This window comes from Gorilla gorilla, chromosome 4 (assembly GCF_029281585.2).
Source record: "Gorilla gorilla gorilla isolate KB3781 chromosome 4, NHGRI_mGorGor1-v2.1_pri, whole genome shotgun sequence".
In the NCBI taxonomy this organism is placed as follows: Eukaryota; Metazoa; Chordata; class Mammalia; order Primates; family Hominidae; genus Gorilla; species Gorilla gorilla.
In genome coordinates, this window is record NC_073228.2 from 55,496,202 (window position 1) to 55,512,935 (window position 16,734).

At 45.7% G+C, this 16,734-nt stretch overlaps 2 protein-coding genes across 11 annotated transcripts in view; one reads left to right on the top strand and one right to left on the bottom strand.

Annotated features, from left to right (window-relative positions):
* Nucleotides 1-8,674, bottom strand: part of TADA2A (transcriptional adaptor 2A) — a 68,545-nt gene extending 59,871 nt beyond the window's left edge. For 2 of the 7 annotated variants that reach the window (XM_063706507.1, XM_063706506.1), the window contains exons 1-2: nucleotides 8,034-8,384; nucleotides 4,164-4,285 (exon numbers count right to left, since the gene is read on the bottom strand). In XM_063706507.1, coding sequence (XP_063562577.1) covers nucleotides 4,164-4,188 — 25 coding nt within the window. In that variant the 5' untranslated portion in view covers nucleotides 4,189-4,285; nucleotides 8,034-8,384. Of the gene's footprint in view, nucleotides 1-4,163; nucleotides 4,286-8,033; nucleotides 8,385-8,579 lie in introns of those variants that run through there. The other 5 variants (XR_008680167.2, XR_010133816.1, XM_031011312.3 and 2 more) reach the window with 5 other exon arrangements.
* Nucleotides 8,675-8,682: 8 nt separating this feature from the next.
* The window catches only part of ACACA (acetyl-CoA carboxylase alpha), a 324,373-nt gene continuing 316,321 nt past the window's right edge, over nucleotides 8,683-16,734 (top strand). For 2 of the 4 annotated variants that reach the window (XM_031011317.3, XM_055388359.2), the window contains exon 1: nucleotides 8,683-9,268. In XM_031011317.3, the coding sequence (XP_030867177.3) occupies nucleotides 9,231-9,268 (38 nt within the window). In that variant the 5' untranslated portion in view covers nucleotides 8,683-9,230. The remainder of the gene's footprint in view (nucleotides 9,269-16,734) is intronic. The other 2 variants (XM_031011323.3, XM_055388355.2) reach the window with 2 other exon arrangements.

The window sequence follows — 16,734 nt, forward strand, 5'->3', positions numbered from 1 at the left end:
CCACACCTGGTTTTAAAATTTATTTTCTGTACAGACAGAGTTTCACTATGCTGCCTAGGCTGGTCTTGAATTCCTGGGCTCAAACGGTCCCAGGAATTTGAGCTGCCTCAGCTTCCTAAAGTGTTGGGATTACAGGTATGAGCCATCACACTCAGCTAGCCTCTAAATACATGTCTCTTCTAAATACATATTTTGGAATATACTATTTTATATTTGAGTTTGGATTTTTCTTTTTTTTCTTGAGACAGGGTCTTCTTGAGACAGAGTCTTCTTGAGACAGGGTCTTAGTCTGTCGCCCAGGCTGGAGTGCAGTGGTGAGATCACGGCTCACTGTGGCTTCAGTCTCCCCAGGCTCAGGTGATCCTCCCACCTCAGCCTCCCAAGAGGAGGGACAGACTTGCACCACTGCGCCTGGCTAAATTTTTAATTTTTGTAGAGACAGGGTCTCACTGTGTTGCCCACACTGGTCTTAAGAAGTCCTCCTGCCTCAGCTTCCCAAAGTGGTGGACTTATAGGCATGAGCCACCACACCTGGCTCTGAGTGGGAATTGAAACCCAGGAAGCTTCCTCCCTTTCTCCCATGGTAAGTACATAACACAGCAGATCTTCTACTCCAATGACAGTGGTATGTCTCCAAACTATGAAGACAAGGAGTACAATCCAAACTCTCAAAACTCATAAAAATGCAGATATATGTGTCCCTGGTTGCCCCAAATTCGGCCTCTGGAGTCACGGCAACCTAGCAAAATTGTTCTCTATGATCAATCACAAGAATCTAAGAGAAGAAAAGCTTTGAAGGTAGATGAAGGAATTTAATTTGTTCAGCCTGGAACAGGATTTCTCACATTCTGTAATAGTATTTGCCTCCCTAAAGTCCAAGAAACATTCTTCAAGATACCTTTCCCTCTTCCAAGTGAAGATCACTGTTCTCTTTATTTGTTTTTAAGAAGATATAGAGAGTGGGCGCGGTGGCTCAAACCTATAATCCCAGCACTTTGGGAGGCTGAGGCGGGTTGATCACTTGAGCTCAGGAGTTCAAGACGAACCTGACCAGCATGGCGAAACCCCATCTCCACTAAAAATACAAAAATTAGCCAGGTGTGGTGGTGGGCACCTGTAATCTCAGCTACTCAGGAGGCTGAGGCAGGAGAATCGTTTGAACCCGGGAGGCAGAGGTTGCAGTAAGCTGAGATCACGCCATTGCACTCCAGCCTGGGTGACAAGAGCGAAACTCCATCTCAAAAAAAAAAAAAAAAGACACAGAAGAAAATGATGAAAGAAAAAAATGTACTCCTGGCAGTAGCTTCAAATTCAATATATGAAACTGCGCAGCTACTCCATTTCCCCCATTTTAAATTTTAATGCAGAAGAACAAATCTTGCTATGTTGCTCAGGCTGGTCTCAAACTCCCAGCCTCAAGTGATCCTTCTGCCCCAGCCTCCCAAAGTACTGTGATTACAGGAGTGAGCCACTGCACTGAGCCAAAAATTATTGTATATTAAGTGACAGGTGCCAACTTCTACCAAGTTACCCTCTTCCTCACTTCCTGTTAGATATAAGCTTGCTTCTCTCTTTCCTCCAACTATCCTATTTTTTAAAAAGGCATCAGCCACTGAGCAAAGTAGTTTTTTTTTTTTGAGACGGAGTCTTGCTCTGTCGCCCAGGCTGAAGTGCGGTGGCGCGATCTCAGCTCACTGCAACCTCCACCTCCTGGATTCAGGTGATTCTTCTCCCTCAGCCTCCCGAGTAGCTGGGACTACAAGTGCACACCACCACGACCAGCTAATTTTTTATATTTTTAGTAGAGACAGGGTTTCACCATATTGGCCAGGCTGGTCTCGAACTCCTGAAAAGTGGTCTTTTTTTTTTTTTTTTTTTTTTGAGACAGTGTCTCACTCTGGTTACCCAGGCTGCAGTGCAATGGCTTGATCTCAGCTCACTGAAACCTCAGCCTCCCACGTTCAAGCAATTCTCATGCCTCAGCCTCCTAAGTAGCTGGGATTACATGTATGTGCACTACACCCAGCTAAATTTTGTACTTTCAGTAGAGGGGGGGGTTTTCCCATGTTGCCCAGGCTGGTCTTGAACTCCTGGATTCAAGCAATCCACCTGGCGTAGCCTCCCAAAGTGCTAGGATTGCAGGCCCAAAGTGATTTTTTAAATCCTTATGTCAAGAAGCAATTACTGCATGGGCGACGGTGGCTCATGCATGTAATTCCAGCACTCTGGGAGACCAAGGTGGGTGGATCACTTGAGCTCAGGAGTTTGAGACCAGCCTGGGGAACATGGTGAAACCATGTCTCTACAAAAAAAAACCCCACAAAATTAGGCAGGTGCAGTGGTGCATGCTTGGTGGTCCCAGCTATACAGAGGCCTGAAGTAGGAGGATCACTTGAGCCGAGATCGAGTCTGCAGTAAGCCTTGAGCATGCCACTGCACTCCAGCCTGGGTAAGAAAGCAAGACCCTCTCTCAAAAAGAAAAAAAAAAAAAAGCAATTACTTTGTAAAAGTAAGTTCTTAACATTCCAGACTAAAATAAAACTGTAAAGTATGTCATCCACAATTAGCATTTTGAAAAATATTTTTCCAACCTTTCTTCTATATAATATAGTACATATATTCAACAAAAGTAGAGGCTGGGCTCTGTGGGTCATGCCTGTAACCCCAGCACTTTGGGAGGAAAAGGCAGGATGATCGCTTCAGCTTAGGAAGTCAAGACCACCCTGGGCAATACTGCGAGACCCTGCTTCTACCAAAAATAATAAAAAGAAAAAATAGCCAGGCACGGTGGCTCATACCTGTAATCCCAGCACTTTGGGAGGCTGAGCCGGGTGGCTCACTAGAGGTTAGGAGTTTAAGACCAGACTGGCCAACATGGTGAAACCCCACCTCTACTAAAAATAAAAAATTAGCTGGATGTGGTGGTGGGCGCCTAATCCCAGCTACTCACGAGGCTGAGGCAGGAGAATCACTTGAACACAGGAGAGGGAGGTTGCAGTGAGCCGAGATCACGCCACTGCACTCCAGCCTGGGTGACAACAGCGAAACTCCGTCTCAAAAAAAAAAAAAGAAAAAGAAAAAGTGGAATATCATACATGTTTTTTAACTTGACAACATAATGCGGACATGTTTTCATGACAATACACATTGACCTTCCTTGTTCTTTCTAATGGACAAATAACATTCCATTGTATCAATTATATTATATAACCTAATTGTACTCAACTCCCCCCTAGGGAGACATTTGGAAATCTGAGGAGGTACCTTTTTGTTGCCACAATGACCAGAGCCCCACTGGCATTCTGCAGGCCCCTAAAACAGGGATTCTAGACATCCTACAATGCTCAATACATTCTAATAAAAATTGACTTTTTTGTGTGTCCTGTGCAACTTTCAAATGTCCCACCAGACATTCAAGTGAATGAAAAATCTCATATGACCTAGAATCTAATTCCATGTTATATATAAAGCAAAGTATTTTTGACAATTTTAATATGCACTGAAATTTCCAGAAAGGCAATTGTATATAAGTCTAGAGGACAATGTATTTTGTTTTGTTCAGAACATTTAGTTATTCTAGCTTGTGGTGTTTCTTAGTCACCAACATGACACACTTGAATCATTCTGCATTTGTATATGCACAGTGATTCAACATATGGGTTCAAGTATCTAGTACTTAAATCATGTCTTCTATTGTAATCATGTCTAAACATATTGAAATACATATTGCTTTATTATAAATTGCATTGTTTTACCATAGATTACTTCTCTTGTATTTATCTCTTTTATTATAGTTAGGGCATTATTATTTTTAATTTTTGAAATTATGTATGCCAGGCATGGTGGCTCACGCCTGTAATCCCAGCACTTTGGGAGGCCAAGACAGGTGGACCACTTGAGGCCAGAAGTTCAAGACCAGCCTGGTCAAGATGGCGAAACCCCACCTCCACTAAAAATACAAAAATTGTCTGGGCCTGGTGATGCACACCTGTAGTCCTAGCTACTCGGGAGGCTGTGGAATGAGAATCACTTGAACCTAGGAGGCAGAGATGGCAGTGAGCTGAGATCATGCCACTGCACTCTAGCATGGGCAACAGAGGGAGAGTCCATCTCAAAAAAATAATAATAATAAGTCACCTGAGACTTGTTCCCACTGTACTTACTGCTAAAGGAACCCAAACGGTCCATTCCCTAATTGGCAACGAGTGCTGCTTTGGTCTTCCTCAGCAGAGCTTCTTCAAGACTTCAGAACCGGCCAACACATACACCAAAGCTTGATGACTCCCTAGGAACAAACAAAAGTGGCACATGGATCAGAAGATCATTCAAAAGGACAAGATAAAGAGAAGATATGCAACATACTCAGCTCTGCCACATCTTAGCTTTGTAATGTTGAAAAATTATTCCACCTCTGAAAACCTGTTTCTTCCTCTGTAGTGGGTATAACAGTGCCTACCTTCCAAAGTTGTGAGAATTAAATGTCATAATCAAATATCATAATCCATATAAGTAATGTAGCATGGTACCTGGTCCTCTATAAATGCTACATATTTTTCTTTTTTATGAGGAAGGATCTGGGTCTATGGGGCACTGAGGGTGGCAGGGGCAAATGCTACATATTTCTAATAAACAACTGTTGGCTTTCTCTACTCAGCATCATTTCTCTCCTTAGCTGCCATCTTTATTTGGGAAACTGACCCTCCCACATTTCATGTGGTACTGGTGGGGCTGCCAATCACAATATCCCATTCCCCACCCCTGACAAAAGCTAAAGCAACCAGGTCTCTTCTTCCAGAAATCTGGATCTTGAGTAAGACATGAAAGGACAGAAGGCAGTTGGAGCTTAGTTATTCACTAGAATTCATTCAAAGAATTCAGTCCATGTGCTCTGGCTGTTGAAATCCGTAGCCCCAGGTGGCTCAACTGTTTAACTCTTCTCTCATTTCTCTCTCTTTAATAAACTTTAATAAACTCAACTTTAATCATAAGACTGAACGAGTTTCTGTAACTGGAAACCAAAAAATCCTATCTATTACAACATACATTTGTTCCTCACTCTTTCAACAAGTACGTAACAGGGCCAGGCACAGTGGCTCATGCCTGTAATCCCAGCACTCTGGGAGGCTGACGTGGGAGGATTACTGGGACCCAGGAGTTCAAGACCAGCCTGGGCAACATAGGGAGACCCCATCTCTTAAAAAAAAAAAAAAAAAGTTAGCCGGGTACAGTGGCCCATGCTTATGGTTCCAGCTACTCAGGAGGATGAGGTGGAACGCTTGGGCCTAGGAGGTCGAGGATGCAGTGAGCCACCACTGCACTCCAGCTTGGAGGACAGACTAAGTCTCTTTTTCTTTTTTTTTTGGAGACACAGTCTGGCTCTGTTGCCCAGGCTGCAGTACTCACTGCAACCTCTGCCTCCCAGGTTCAGGGGATTCTCATTCTCCATTTGGTTCTCATTTTTGATTCTCGTGTCTTGTGCCTCAGCCTCCTGAGAAGCTGGGATTACAAGCATGTGCCACCACCATTTTTTTAGGAGAGACAGGGTTGGCCAGGCTGGTCTCGAACTCTTGGCCTCAAGTGATCCGCCCACCTTGGCCTCCAAAAGTGCTGGAGTGCTGGGATTACAAGTGTGAGCCACCATGCCTGGCCCAAAGTATCTTCTTTGAAGCAGAAATAAAATAATATTTTACACTAAGTCAAAAAATAATCCTTCTTCTGTACACTCACAGCTTTTTGTTTTTGTTTTTGTTTTTTTTTTGAGACTAAGTCTCGCTCTCGTTGCCTAGGCTGGAATGCAATGGCACGATCTCAGCTCACTGCAACTTCCGCCTCCCGGGTTCAAGCGATTCTCCTGCCTCAGCCTCCCAATTAGCTGGGATTACAGGCGCGGGCCACCAGGCCTGGCTAATTTTTGTATTTTTAGTAGAGACGGGGTTTCACCATGTTGGCCAGGCTGGTCTCGAACTCCTGACCTCAGGCGATCTGCCCACCTCAGCCTCCCCAAGTGCTGGGATTACAGGCATGAGCCACCGCGCCCGGCCCACTCACAGCTTTTTATCTGGCATTTTTCACATTCTACTTTGTGAGTATTACTTCTGAATGTATATTTTCCCCCACTTCTAAATTAAGTGAAAGCAGGCTGGGTGTGGTAGCTCATGTCTGTAACTCCAGCACTTTGGGAGACTGAGGCAGGTGAATCTCCAGAGGTCAGGAGTTTCAGACCAGCCTGGGCAACATAGTGAGAACCCCGTCTCTACCAAAAATACAAAAAAAATTTGCTTGGCGTGGTGGCGGGCGCCTATAATCCCAGCTACTCGGGAGGCTGAGGCATGAGAGTTGCTTGAACCCGGCAGGTGGAGGTTGCAGTGAGCCGAGATTGTGCCACTGCACTCCAGCCTGGGCGACAGTGCAAGATCTTGTCTCAAAAATAAATAATAAATAAATAAGTGAAAGCAGAGACTATATCGGATACATATTTGTATGCTTTTAAAATGCCAAGCATACAGGAGGAATACAATAAACACATAGTAGTGGACTAATAAATGTTAATTCTACAAAAGGTTAATTTATCTTTAGCTTTTCTGAAGTGATTTTTTTCACCCTGGTAATTTTTAGCTTGGAGAATAATTCATCACTAAGTGTGGGCAACATTTCCGCTAACGCTGCCAGCAAAGAACTTTCCCTTTTTGGGGTGGGGTAGGTCTCCCTTTGCTGTCCTCTCAGGACAAGTTGAGCTCTGAAGAAAAATGAGTCTAGCAAGGGTATATTATGAACGCAACAATCAAATAACAGCCAAATTTACTGAACTTTTTCCATTTGCTAGGTACCCATGGGTACCAAGGTGTGGAGATTGTTTGAATCCTCACTCCCACACTTCTGGGGCAAGCTGCTTTTTCAAAAGCAAGCTCTGAAAGAGTATGTTACTTGCGCAGTGTCTTACAAGGGATAGCTGTGTCATTTCAAATACAGATATCAAGGCTGGACGCAGTGGCTCACGCCTGTAATCCCAGCACTTTAGCAGGCCGAGGCGGGCAGATCACCTGAAGTCGGGAGTTCGAGATCAGCCTGACCAACATGTAGAAACCCTGTCTCTACTAAAAATACAAAATTAGCTGGACGTGGTGGCGTATGCCTGTAATCCAGCTACTTGGGAGGCTGAGGCAAGAGAACTGCTTGAACCCGGGAGGTGGAGGTTGCAGTGGGCTGAGAACGCGCCGTTGCACTTGGCCTGAGCAACAAGTGTGAAACTCCCTCTCAAAAAACAAAAACAAAAACAGACGTCCAGTAAAGGATGCACAGTCAATAGGGACTGATCAACACTCGAAAAAGCACAGTAGGAGGCCGGGTGCAGTGGCTCACGCCTGTAATCTCAGCACTTCGGGAGTCCCAGGTGGGCAGATAACCTGAAGTCAGGAGCTCGAGATCAGCCTGGCCAACACAGCGAAACCCCATCTCTACTAAAAATACAAAAAATAGGCAGGTGTGGTGGCGGGCGCCTGTAATCCCAGGTACTCGGGAGGCTGAGGCAGAAGAATCACTTGAACCCGGGAGGCAGAGGTTGCAGTGTGTTGAGATGGCGCCATTGCACTCCAGCCTGGGCGAAAGAAACTCCATCTCAAAAAATAAAAAAATAGTAGGGCTGGGCGTGGTGGCTCACGCCTGTAATCCCAGCACTTTGGGAGGCCGAGGCGGAAGGATCACTTGAGGTCAGGAGTTCGAGACCAGCCCGGCCAACATGGTGAAACCCCACCTCTGCTGAAAATACAAATATTAGCTGGGCGTGGTGGCCCGCGCCTCAGGCACGAGAATCGCTTGAGCCTGGGAGGCGGAGATTGCAGTGAGCCGCGATCGTGCCACTGCACTGCAGTACAGCCTAGGAGAAAAAAAAAAAAAAAAAGGCAAAAAAGCACAATATTGCAGTCTGCAGAATCTTCTTTCTCCTCCTTTCACAAGAGACCACATTCTGACACCAACTTCCGTGGAAACACTGGCGCTAGCTCCAAACTAACAATCACCAAATTCGAATCAGTTACCGGGAGAAGGAAGTGAGGCACTTCGCCGGGCAGGAGTCCACGTTGGGAGGAGGAAAGGCGCAGGCTCCCGAGTTGTGGAGCCAACGTTCAAATCCTTACGGGGTGGGACCGGCCTGGGCTAGTCATTTTACCTGCGCCTCAGCTCTAACAGGGTACCGAAATACCTACTTTGGGGGGCCTGCTAGGAAATTCAAATGGGCAACGCTGGTCAGGGGCATCAGGCACAGTGGCCATTCTTGGTAGAGCTACGCGCTCCAGGGCTGAGCGGGAAATGGCGAGGCCGGGGCACTGGGGCACCGCCCAGACGCGGGGCGGTCCCCCGGGGTCAGGCCCGGCCCCACACCACCCTCCCCAACAGAGCGGCGAGGCCCGCCGCGGCCAGCCCGCCGGCCCGCCAGCCTGCCGCGTCAAGCCCGCCGCCGGGGCCCGCGGCCCGCAGCCCGCGCCTCCTCCCCCGCCGCACCTCGTGGCCCCCGCTTCTCCCTAGTCCCGCTAGAGGGGCTCGCGCCCCGCCACCCGCCCGCCCAGCGCTGCCTGGCGCCTCACCTCGCCGAGACCCCCTAATCCGCGCCAAAGAGCCGCCGGTCGCGCGCGCCTCCGGGCTTTGCGTGCGCGCCCCCGGGCGGCGCAGTGGCGAGCGCGCCGCGTGCCGCGCGCCCGCCGCCTCCGCCCCTGGGCCGTGGAGGCCCCCACCCGGTGCTGAGCGCCCGCCACCGCCCACTTGGCCTTTTCCCGGTCCCCGCCGCGCGCCCGCTGCTGTCCCCGTGCCCGAGGACTGGGAGGATGGGGCCGAGCCGCTTGCCTGACTTTTGATCCGACCAGTAATCACTTTGCCCGTGTGGCGCGTGGCCCGTTGCCTGAGGCTTCCTGGCGCGTGGGGCTGTTTGGTCCCCTCCGGAGTGCGGTGAGGCGGGCCGAGCCGGGACTGCCTGGGTTTGGGGATAACGTTCCCACCTCCACCCCTGTTGCAGCAAGGGAAATTGAGGCTGAGGGAACTGGGCCCAGGGACGGCGAGCCGTGGCTGCCTCTCCAGTCAGGGCCCCGAAGGGCTGCTCGTGGATGAACCAGACTGATTTTAAGGGGTGAAGAGGGTGCGTTTCAATCAGATGCTTCTGGAACGTCGAAATTGTCTTCTTTGGAAAGAACCATCCCCTCTTTGGGCTTCAGAGGCCCAAATTGAGGCGCAATGATGAGAGGATGTGGTGGTCTACTCTGATGTCAATCTTGAGGGCTAGGTATGTCCCAAGATCTCTTATTACTGCTGTTAATGATGATTCTAATAGCTACCATTTGTCGAGTACTTATTGCATGCCAGACATTGCACAAAGCAGGTTACACATACGGTCTCATTTAAAACTTGTGAGGTAGGCACCTGTTGTTATCCCTATTTTCCAGGTGAAGAAATCTAGGCACTGACATAAATAACTTGGGATCACATTGCTAGGAAGTAGTGGGGAAGGGAATTCAAACCATGGTTTATCTGAACTATATAACTGTTACATCTATTTAGAAGTCTGCCTTTGATAAATTTGCCCAACCTTTTTTTAGAATTCACTTACACTTTATGCCTGTGTGAACCCTTTCATTCTTTTTTGGTATATGCATAATACAAGTTCATTCTAAAAAAAAAAAAAAAAAAGCCCTGCAAGGCGCGGTGGCTCACGCCTGTAATTCCAGCACTTTGGCAGGCCGAGGCGGGCGGATCACAGGGTCTGGAGTTCTAGACCAGCCTGACCAACATGGTGAAATCCCGTCTCTACTAAAAATACAAAAAATTACGCGGGTGTAAAAAAAATTACGCGGGATTACAGGCACCTGTAATCCCAGCTACTCCGGAGGCTGAGGCAGTAGAATCGCTTGAACCCTGGGGGCAGAGGTTGCAATGAGCCAAGATCTTGCCATTCCACTCCAGCCTGGGCAACAAGAGCGAAACTCTGTCTCAAAAAGAAAAGAAAAGGAAAGAAAAACCACCTCCCACCAGGTTAAATAAATAATTAACATTTTGGTATGTACCCTTCCAGACATTTTCCTATGCATCACATCAATAAATATATGATAGGATATTTTACATTTGATGTATCCTGAAGATTAATTCAACAAATGTTTAGTGAATAGGCTTGTTGTAGGTGCTGGGAATTCAGCAGTGAACAAAACAAAGTCTCTGCCTCATGGAGCTCATATTATAGTAGGGAAGACTGTCAATAAGCAATATACACATTACTAAATAATAGATAATGCCCAGTAATGTGGCAAGTTTTAAGGAAAAATAAATCAGGATAAAAGGAGTGATGTGGGGATTCTCTTTTAGTTAGGGTAGATAAGGAAGGCCTCTTAGCTAAGGAGGCACATAAATATCTGATCATTTAATGAGAGAAGGAGCTACATGGACTTCTAGAGGGAAACTATCCTAGAAGAGAAGCAGCAAGTGCAGTGGCCCTGAAATGGGGATTTGTTTGGCATGGAAAAAGGGCAAGACCAGTGTGGCTGGAGCACAGCAAATGAGAGAAAGATGGAAATCATAGGCAGATCATGTATCATCTGGTAAGGTTTGGATTTTATTGGGAAGTGACAGAATATGATGAAGGGTTGAGAGCAAAGGAGTAGCTTTGCTGTAAAAGGATCACTGTGGGCTGGGAGTGGTGGCTCACACCTGTAATCCCATCACATTGGGAGGCCGAGGCAGGCGGATCACTTGAGGTTAGAAGTTCGAGACCAGCCTGGTCAACATGGTGAAACCTCATCTCTACTAAAAATACAAAAAAAATTAGCTGGGCATGGTGACGGGCGCCTGTAATCCCAGCTACTCAGGAGGCTGAGGTAGGAGAATCACTTGAACCTGGGAGGTGGAGGTTGCAGTGAGCCAAGATTGTGCCACTACACTCAAGCCTGGGCAACAGAGTGAAACTGCATCTCAAAAAAAAAAAAAAGGATCACTGTGGCAGCTGTGTGGAGAGTGGATGGTAGAAATATTAAAATTGCCCTTTGCCTGGTGAAGTGGTGTGTACCTGTAATCCCAGCTACTCGAGAGACTGAGGCAGGAGGATGGATTGAGCCCAAGTTTGAGACCAGCCTAGGCAACGTATCGAGACCCCCAACTCTAAAAAAATTTTAAATTGCTCTCTAAGGCATAAATTGTCCTTTTACACGGTAGTTGTTCAACAGATAGTTGATTAACATTAGTGTTTCACCTATAGCTGTACAGCTTTACAACCACTCTCAACTTCACATAGTGGAAGTGGGGTCAGTCATTTAGGACATATCTGTGTCTTTGTCATTGAAACTCAAATTTTGAGACTGGCTAAGGCAAATATCCAGATCTGGATGTCATGATTGTCAACAATGAATATCAGTAATCAGTGTTGTAATACTGTAGAAAAATGAGTCCCACATAATACTGAGATCTAGTCGTTAAAAACATAGCATTCAGGGGCCAGGCACAGTGGCTCATTCCTGTAATCCCAGCAGTTTGGGAGGCTAAGGCAGATGGATCATTTGAGGCCAGTAGTTCAAGATCAGCCTGGGCAACATGGCGAAAACCTGTCTCTGCTAAAAATGCAACAATTAGCTGGGTGTGGTGGCGCATGCCTGTAATCCCAGCTTCTTGGGAGGCGCAAGAATTGGTTGAACCCTGGAGGTGGAGGTTGCAGTGAGCTGAAATCGCACCACTGCCCTCCAGCCTGTTCAACAGAGCAAGAGTCTGTCTCAAAAACAAAAAAACAAAAATCATAGCATTCAACTACCTGGAAATTACCCTCTCCCTTCAGTTGATGTTAGGCTCTACTTAGACCAATTTAGTCAGTGTGCTTAAGAAAGATGTGGAGAGGGCAGGACACGGTGCCTCACACCTGGGATCCCTGCATTTTGGGAAGCCAAGGTAGGCAGATCACTTGAGTTCAGGAGTTCAAGGAGGCACGAGAACTGGGCAACATGGTGAAACTTCGTCTCTACAAAAATTGCAAAAATTAGCCAGGTGTAGTGGCGCATGCCTGTAGTCCCAGCTACTTAGGAGGCTGAGGTGAGAGGATCGCTTGAGCCCAGAGGGTTGAGGCTGCATTGACCCAGTATCACACCACTGCACTCCAGCCTAGGTGACAGAGTGAGACACTGTATCAAAAAAAAAAAAAAAGATGTGGCAAAATTAAAATGCACAGTGAGAAGAAGGGTAACACTGATTACTGATTAAGGAAGCACTCCTCTGGGTTTTTGTCTTAAGTGGATGTGATAGTGGCATCACTTACATGACCAGCTGAAGGAAGAATAGATTTGGAGGAGAAATTGAAAGTTCTGTTTTGGATCTGTGTTTTGCATTCTGACTGGAAATGACAAATACAAGTCTACAGCTCATTGGAAGCGTCAGAACCAAAACTGTATAACTGTATTAGAATTGTTTATTTGGCTGTGTGTCTTACCTAGACAGACCTTGAGGACAGACACTGTTGTCTTTATAACCTCAGTGCTCTGAAGTGTATCCTCAAATACTTGTGAAATGAGCAAGTAAAGGCAAAAGTAAAAATGAAGTTACTGGCTGGGTGCAGTGGCTCACGCCTGTAATCCCAGCACTTTGGGAGGCTGAGGCGGGCGGATCACGAGGTCAGGAGATCGAGACCATCCTGGCTAACACGGTGAAACCCCATCTCAACTAAAAATACAAAAAATTAGCCGGGCGTGGTGGTGGGCGCCTGTAGTCCCAGCTACTCAGGAGGCTGAGGAAGAAGAATGGCGTGAACCCGGGAGGCGGAGCTTGCAGTGAGCTGAGATCGTGCCACTGTACTCCAGCCTGGGCAACAGAGCAAGACTCTGTCTCAAAAAAAAAAAGAATGAAGTCACTTAGGCAAAATGTAGAAGATACATACTCTATGCTTTCACTGAAAGTCCAAGCACCTGAATGTGACTTACAAGTAGCGTGACCATAATTTCTGATTTGCTGAGAATAGCCTGGTTTATATCTGTTGTCCCTACCTAAGTATTAATATTGCCTGGTTTCACTCTCAGTAGTGTCTCCTTTTGTACAATAAATTTATATTGTCATTCTTTTTAGAAGGCCCTTCCAGATCTAGCGTCTTCCTATATCTTTATCATCACTGCCCTATCTTAGACTCCATTTGCCAGCCAGGTGGACATACCTTCATTTCTCATATGCACTCTTAACTTCAAGGTTTTTTTTGCCAAGGTACTGCCTACCTCACTTAGACATCACTTCCTTAGGAACACTTCTCCTGACCCCCCAATGGCTGAGTTAAGTCACCCTCTTACATGTTCCCAGTACACCTTGTATTTAACCTGTCATAGCAAAGATGACTAAGTGCCTTGTTCCCTCACTAAATATCTCTTAAAGGAACCCGAAAAAACACCTTTTGTCCTCTTTAAGCCATAAATTTATATTAATAATATCCAAATCCATGTTGAACCAGTATTTTTGAAGATTGACCTTCAGGATAAACTAATAGCACAATCTTCATGCCCTTTCATTCATAACTAACTGAAAAGGTTGACTTTTGTACCAGGAACCCAACGAAGAAAACTTGTATCTTGTCAGGGTTGGTAACCTGGCTGCCATTGACTGAGACCAAAATATCCCAACAGTTTGTCCTCAGCTGCTTAGCTGCTGTGGTTAGAATCAAACGTAGAGTTTCTGGCCTGGTGCAGTGGCTCATGCCTGTAATCCCAACACTTTGACAGTCCTAGGTGGGAAGATTGCTTGGGCTCAGGAGTTCGAGACTAAACTGGGTGACTTAGTGAGAGTTCAACCCTACAAAAAAATAAAAAAATTAGCTGGGCATGATAGCACACGCCTGTGGTCCCAGCTACTTGGGAGGCTGAGGTAGGAGAATCACTTGAGCTCAGACAGTTGAGGCTGTAGTGACACGTGATCGTGCCACTTTACTCCAGCCTGGGCAACAGAGTGAGACCTCGTCTGGAAAAAAAAAAAAAAGGTAAAGAGACAACCTACGGAATGGGAGAAAATATTCACGACCCCTACATCAGATAAGTGGACAAGGGCCTGAAAAGACATTGCTCAAAAGAAGACATGCAAGTAGCATGGGAGGCCGAGGCGGGTGGATCACCTGAGGTCAGGAGTTCGAGACCAGCCGGGCCAACCTGGTGAAACCCTGTCTCTACTAAAAAAACAAAAATTAGCTGGGCGTGGTGGCGGGCGCTTGTATTCCCAGCTACTCAGGAGGCTGAGGCAGGAGAATCACTTGAACCCAGGAGGCGGAGGTTGCAGTGAGCCAAGATTGCACCGTTGCCCTCCAGCCTGGGCAACAGCAAGACTCTGTCTCAAAAAAGAAAAAGACATGCAAATAGCTAACTGGTATGTGAAAAAAATGTTCAACATCACTAATCATCAGGGAAATGTGAATTAAAACTACCATGAGATATCACCTCACACCTGTCAGAATGATTATTATCAAAAAGCGAGATAAGCATTGGCAAGGATGTGGAGAAAAACCCTGTACACTGTCAGTGGGAATGTAAATTAGTACAGCCATTTTGGAAAATAGTATGGAGGTTCCTTAAAAATTTTTAAATGGAACTACCATATGATCCAATAATCCACTTCTGGGTATATATCCAAAGGAAATGGTATCTGCATGTCAAGGTATCTGTACTCCCATATCCATTGCAGCATTATTCACCATAGCCAAGACATGGAAACAGCCTACATGTACACCAATGGATGAATGAATAAAGAAAATGTGAGATATAGATACACACACACACACACACACACACACACACACACACACACACACACACACACACACAAACAATGGAATACTGTTCAGCCTTAAAAAATAAGGAAATCCTGTCATTTGCAGCAACATAGATGGACCTGGAGGACATTATGCTAAGTGAAATAAGCCAGGCACAGAAAGACAAATACTGCTTAATCTCACTTATGTGTGGCATCTAAAAAAGTCAAGCTTGTAGAAGTAGCAGAATGGTGGTTACCAGGGGATGAGAGAGAAAGAATTGGAAGATTTTGGCCAAAGGATACAAAATTTCAGTTGGACAGCAGGAATAAGTGCAGGAGATCTATTATACTATATGGTGACTATAGTTAAAAATATATACTTGAGGCCAGGCACTGTGGCTCACACCTGTAATCCCAGCACTTTGGGAGGCTGAGGCGGGTGGGTCATCTGAGGTCAGGGGTTTGAGACCAGCCTGGCCCACATGGTGAAACCCCATCTCTACTAAAAATACAAAAATTAGCCAGGCGTGGTGGTGCATGCCTGTAATCCCAACTACTCAGGAGGCTGAGGCATGAGAATCACTTGAACCCGGGAGGCAGAGGTTGCAGTGAGCCAAGATTGCATCACTGCACTCCAGCCTGGGCAACAGAGCAAGACCCTGTCTCAAAAACAAAAACAAACAAACAAACAAAAAAATATATATATATATGCTTGAAAATTGCTAAGAGAGTAGATTTTAGTTGTTCTTACCACACAAAAAAATAAGTATTTGCGGTAATGGGTATATATTTGAGGTAATGGATTTGTTAATTAGCTTGATTTAGCCATTCCACAATGAGTACGTCTATCAACACATGTTGTACATCATGAATATACACAATTTTTATTTGCCAAAAAATGTTTAAATATGCCATAAGTAAATTAAATAAAATATATTTCTTAGAACATTATTTATAAAAATAAAGCAAAAAACCAGATCTGTCCAAATATAACTAATAAACTGACTCTCATTATTTAACACTCAAGAGTTGGCTGGTATCAGGATTTTCATAATGCCATGGCCATTAAACAGTTTTCGTGAATCCAGGCCTTCGTTACCCATCTCTTCTGCTTCTTCCTCACCTTACTGACTTCTTTCTCATGTACACAGAGTGCGGAATATCTGTCTCATGAGTCACCAGCCTTTGGGTAGAACCCAAAAAATTAGGTGAACTAGAAATATATTGTTGCTAAGTGGCTCGGTTTATCAGACAATTCTAAAATGCCTACTAGGCTGCCTAGCTGCATACTTTTCTGCCTAATGTACAGGACCTCCATCTTGTGACTGTCAAAACAGGCTCCTAAATTATTTTGCATCATTTGGTGACAGGCAGTCTATACTGTTGTGCAACCAACAGGTGCCCAATAAATGCTTGGAATATGCAAGGAACTTGGCATTGTTTAATATAATTGAAAAAGCAAGCATGGACTTTGAAACTTTCCTGAATTTGAATTCTGTCTCCACTCCTTATCACCTTTAAGAATTTAGGGCCTGGTGCGGTGGCTCACGCCTATAATCCCAGCACTTTGGGAGGCTGAGGCGGGCGGATCACTTGAGATCAGGAGTTCGAGACCAGCCTAGCCAACATGGTGAAACCCCATCTCTACTAAAAATATAAAAAATTAGCCGGGCATGGTGGTGCATGCTTATAATCCCAACTACTTGGGAGGCTGAGGCAGGAGAATCGCTTGAACCCAGGAGGCAGAGGTTGCCGTGAGCCAAGATCCCACCATTGCACTCCAGCCTGGGCAACAAGAGTGAAACTCCATCTAAAAAAAAAAAAGAATTTAGGGAAGTTATTATCTTCCTGCATCTCCTTTCTCCTCCTATGTAAAATGAAAATAATAATGTCTAATTCATAAGCCTTTCATAAGGATATGATGAAAGCCCGATGCAGTAGCTCACGCCTGTAATCCCAGCACTTTGAGAGGCTGATGTGGGTGGGTCACTTGAAGTCAGTAGT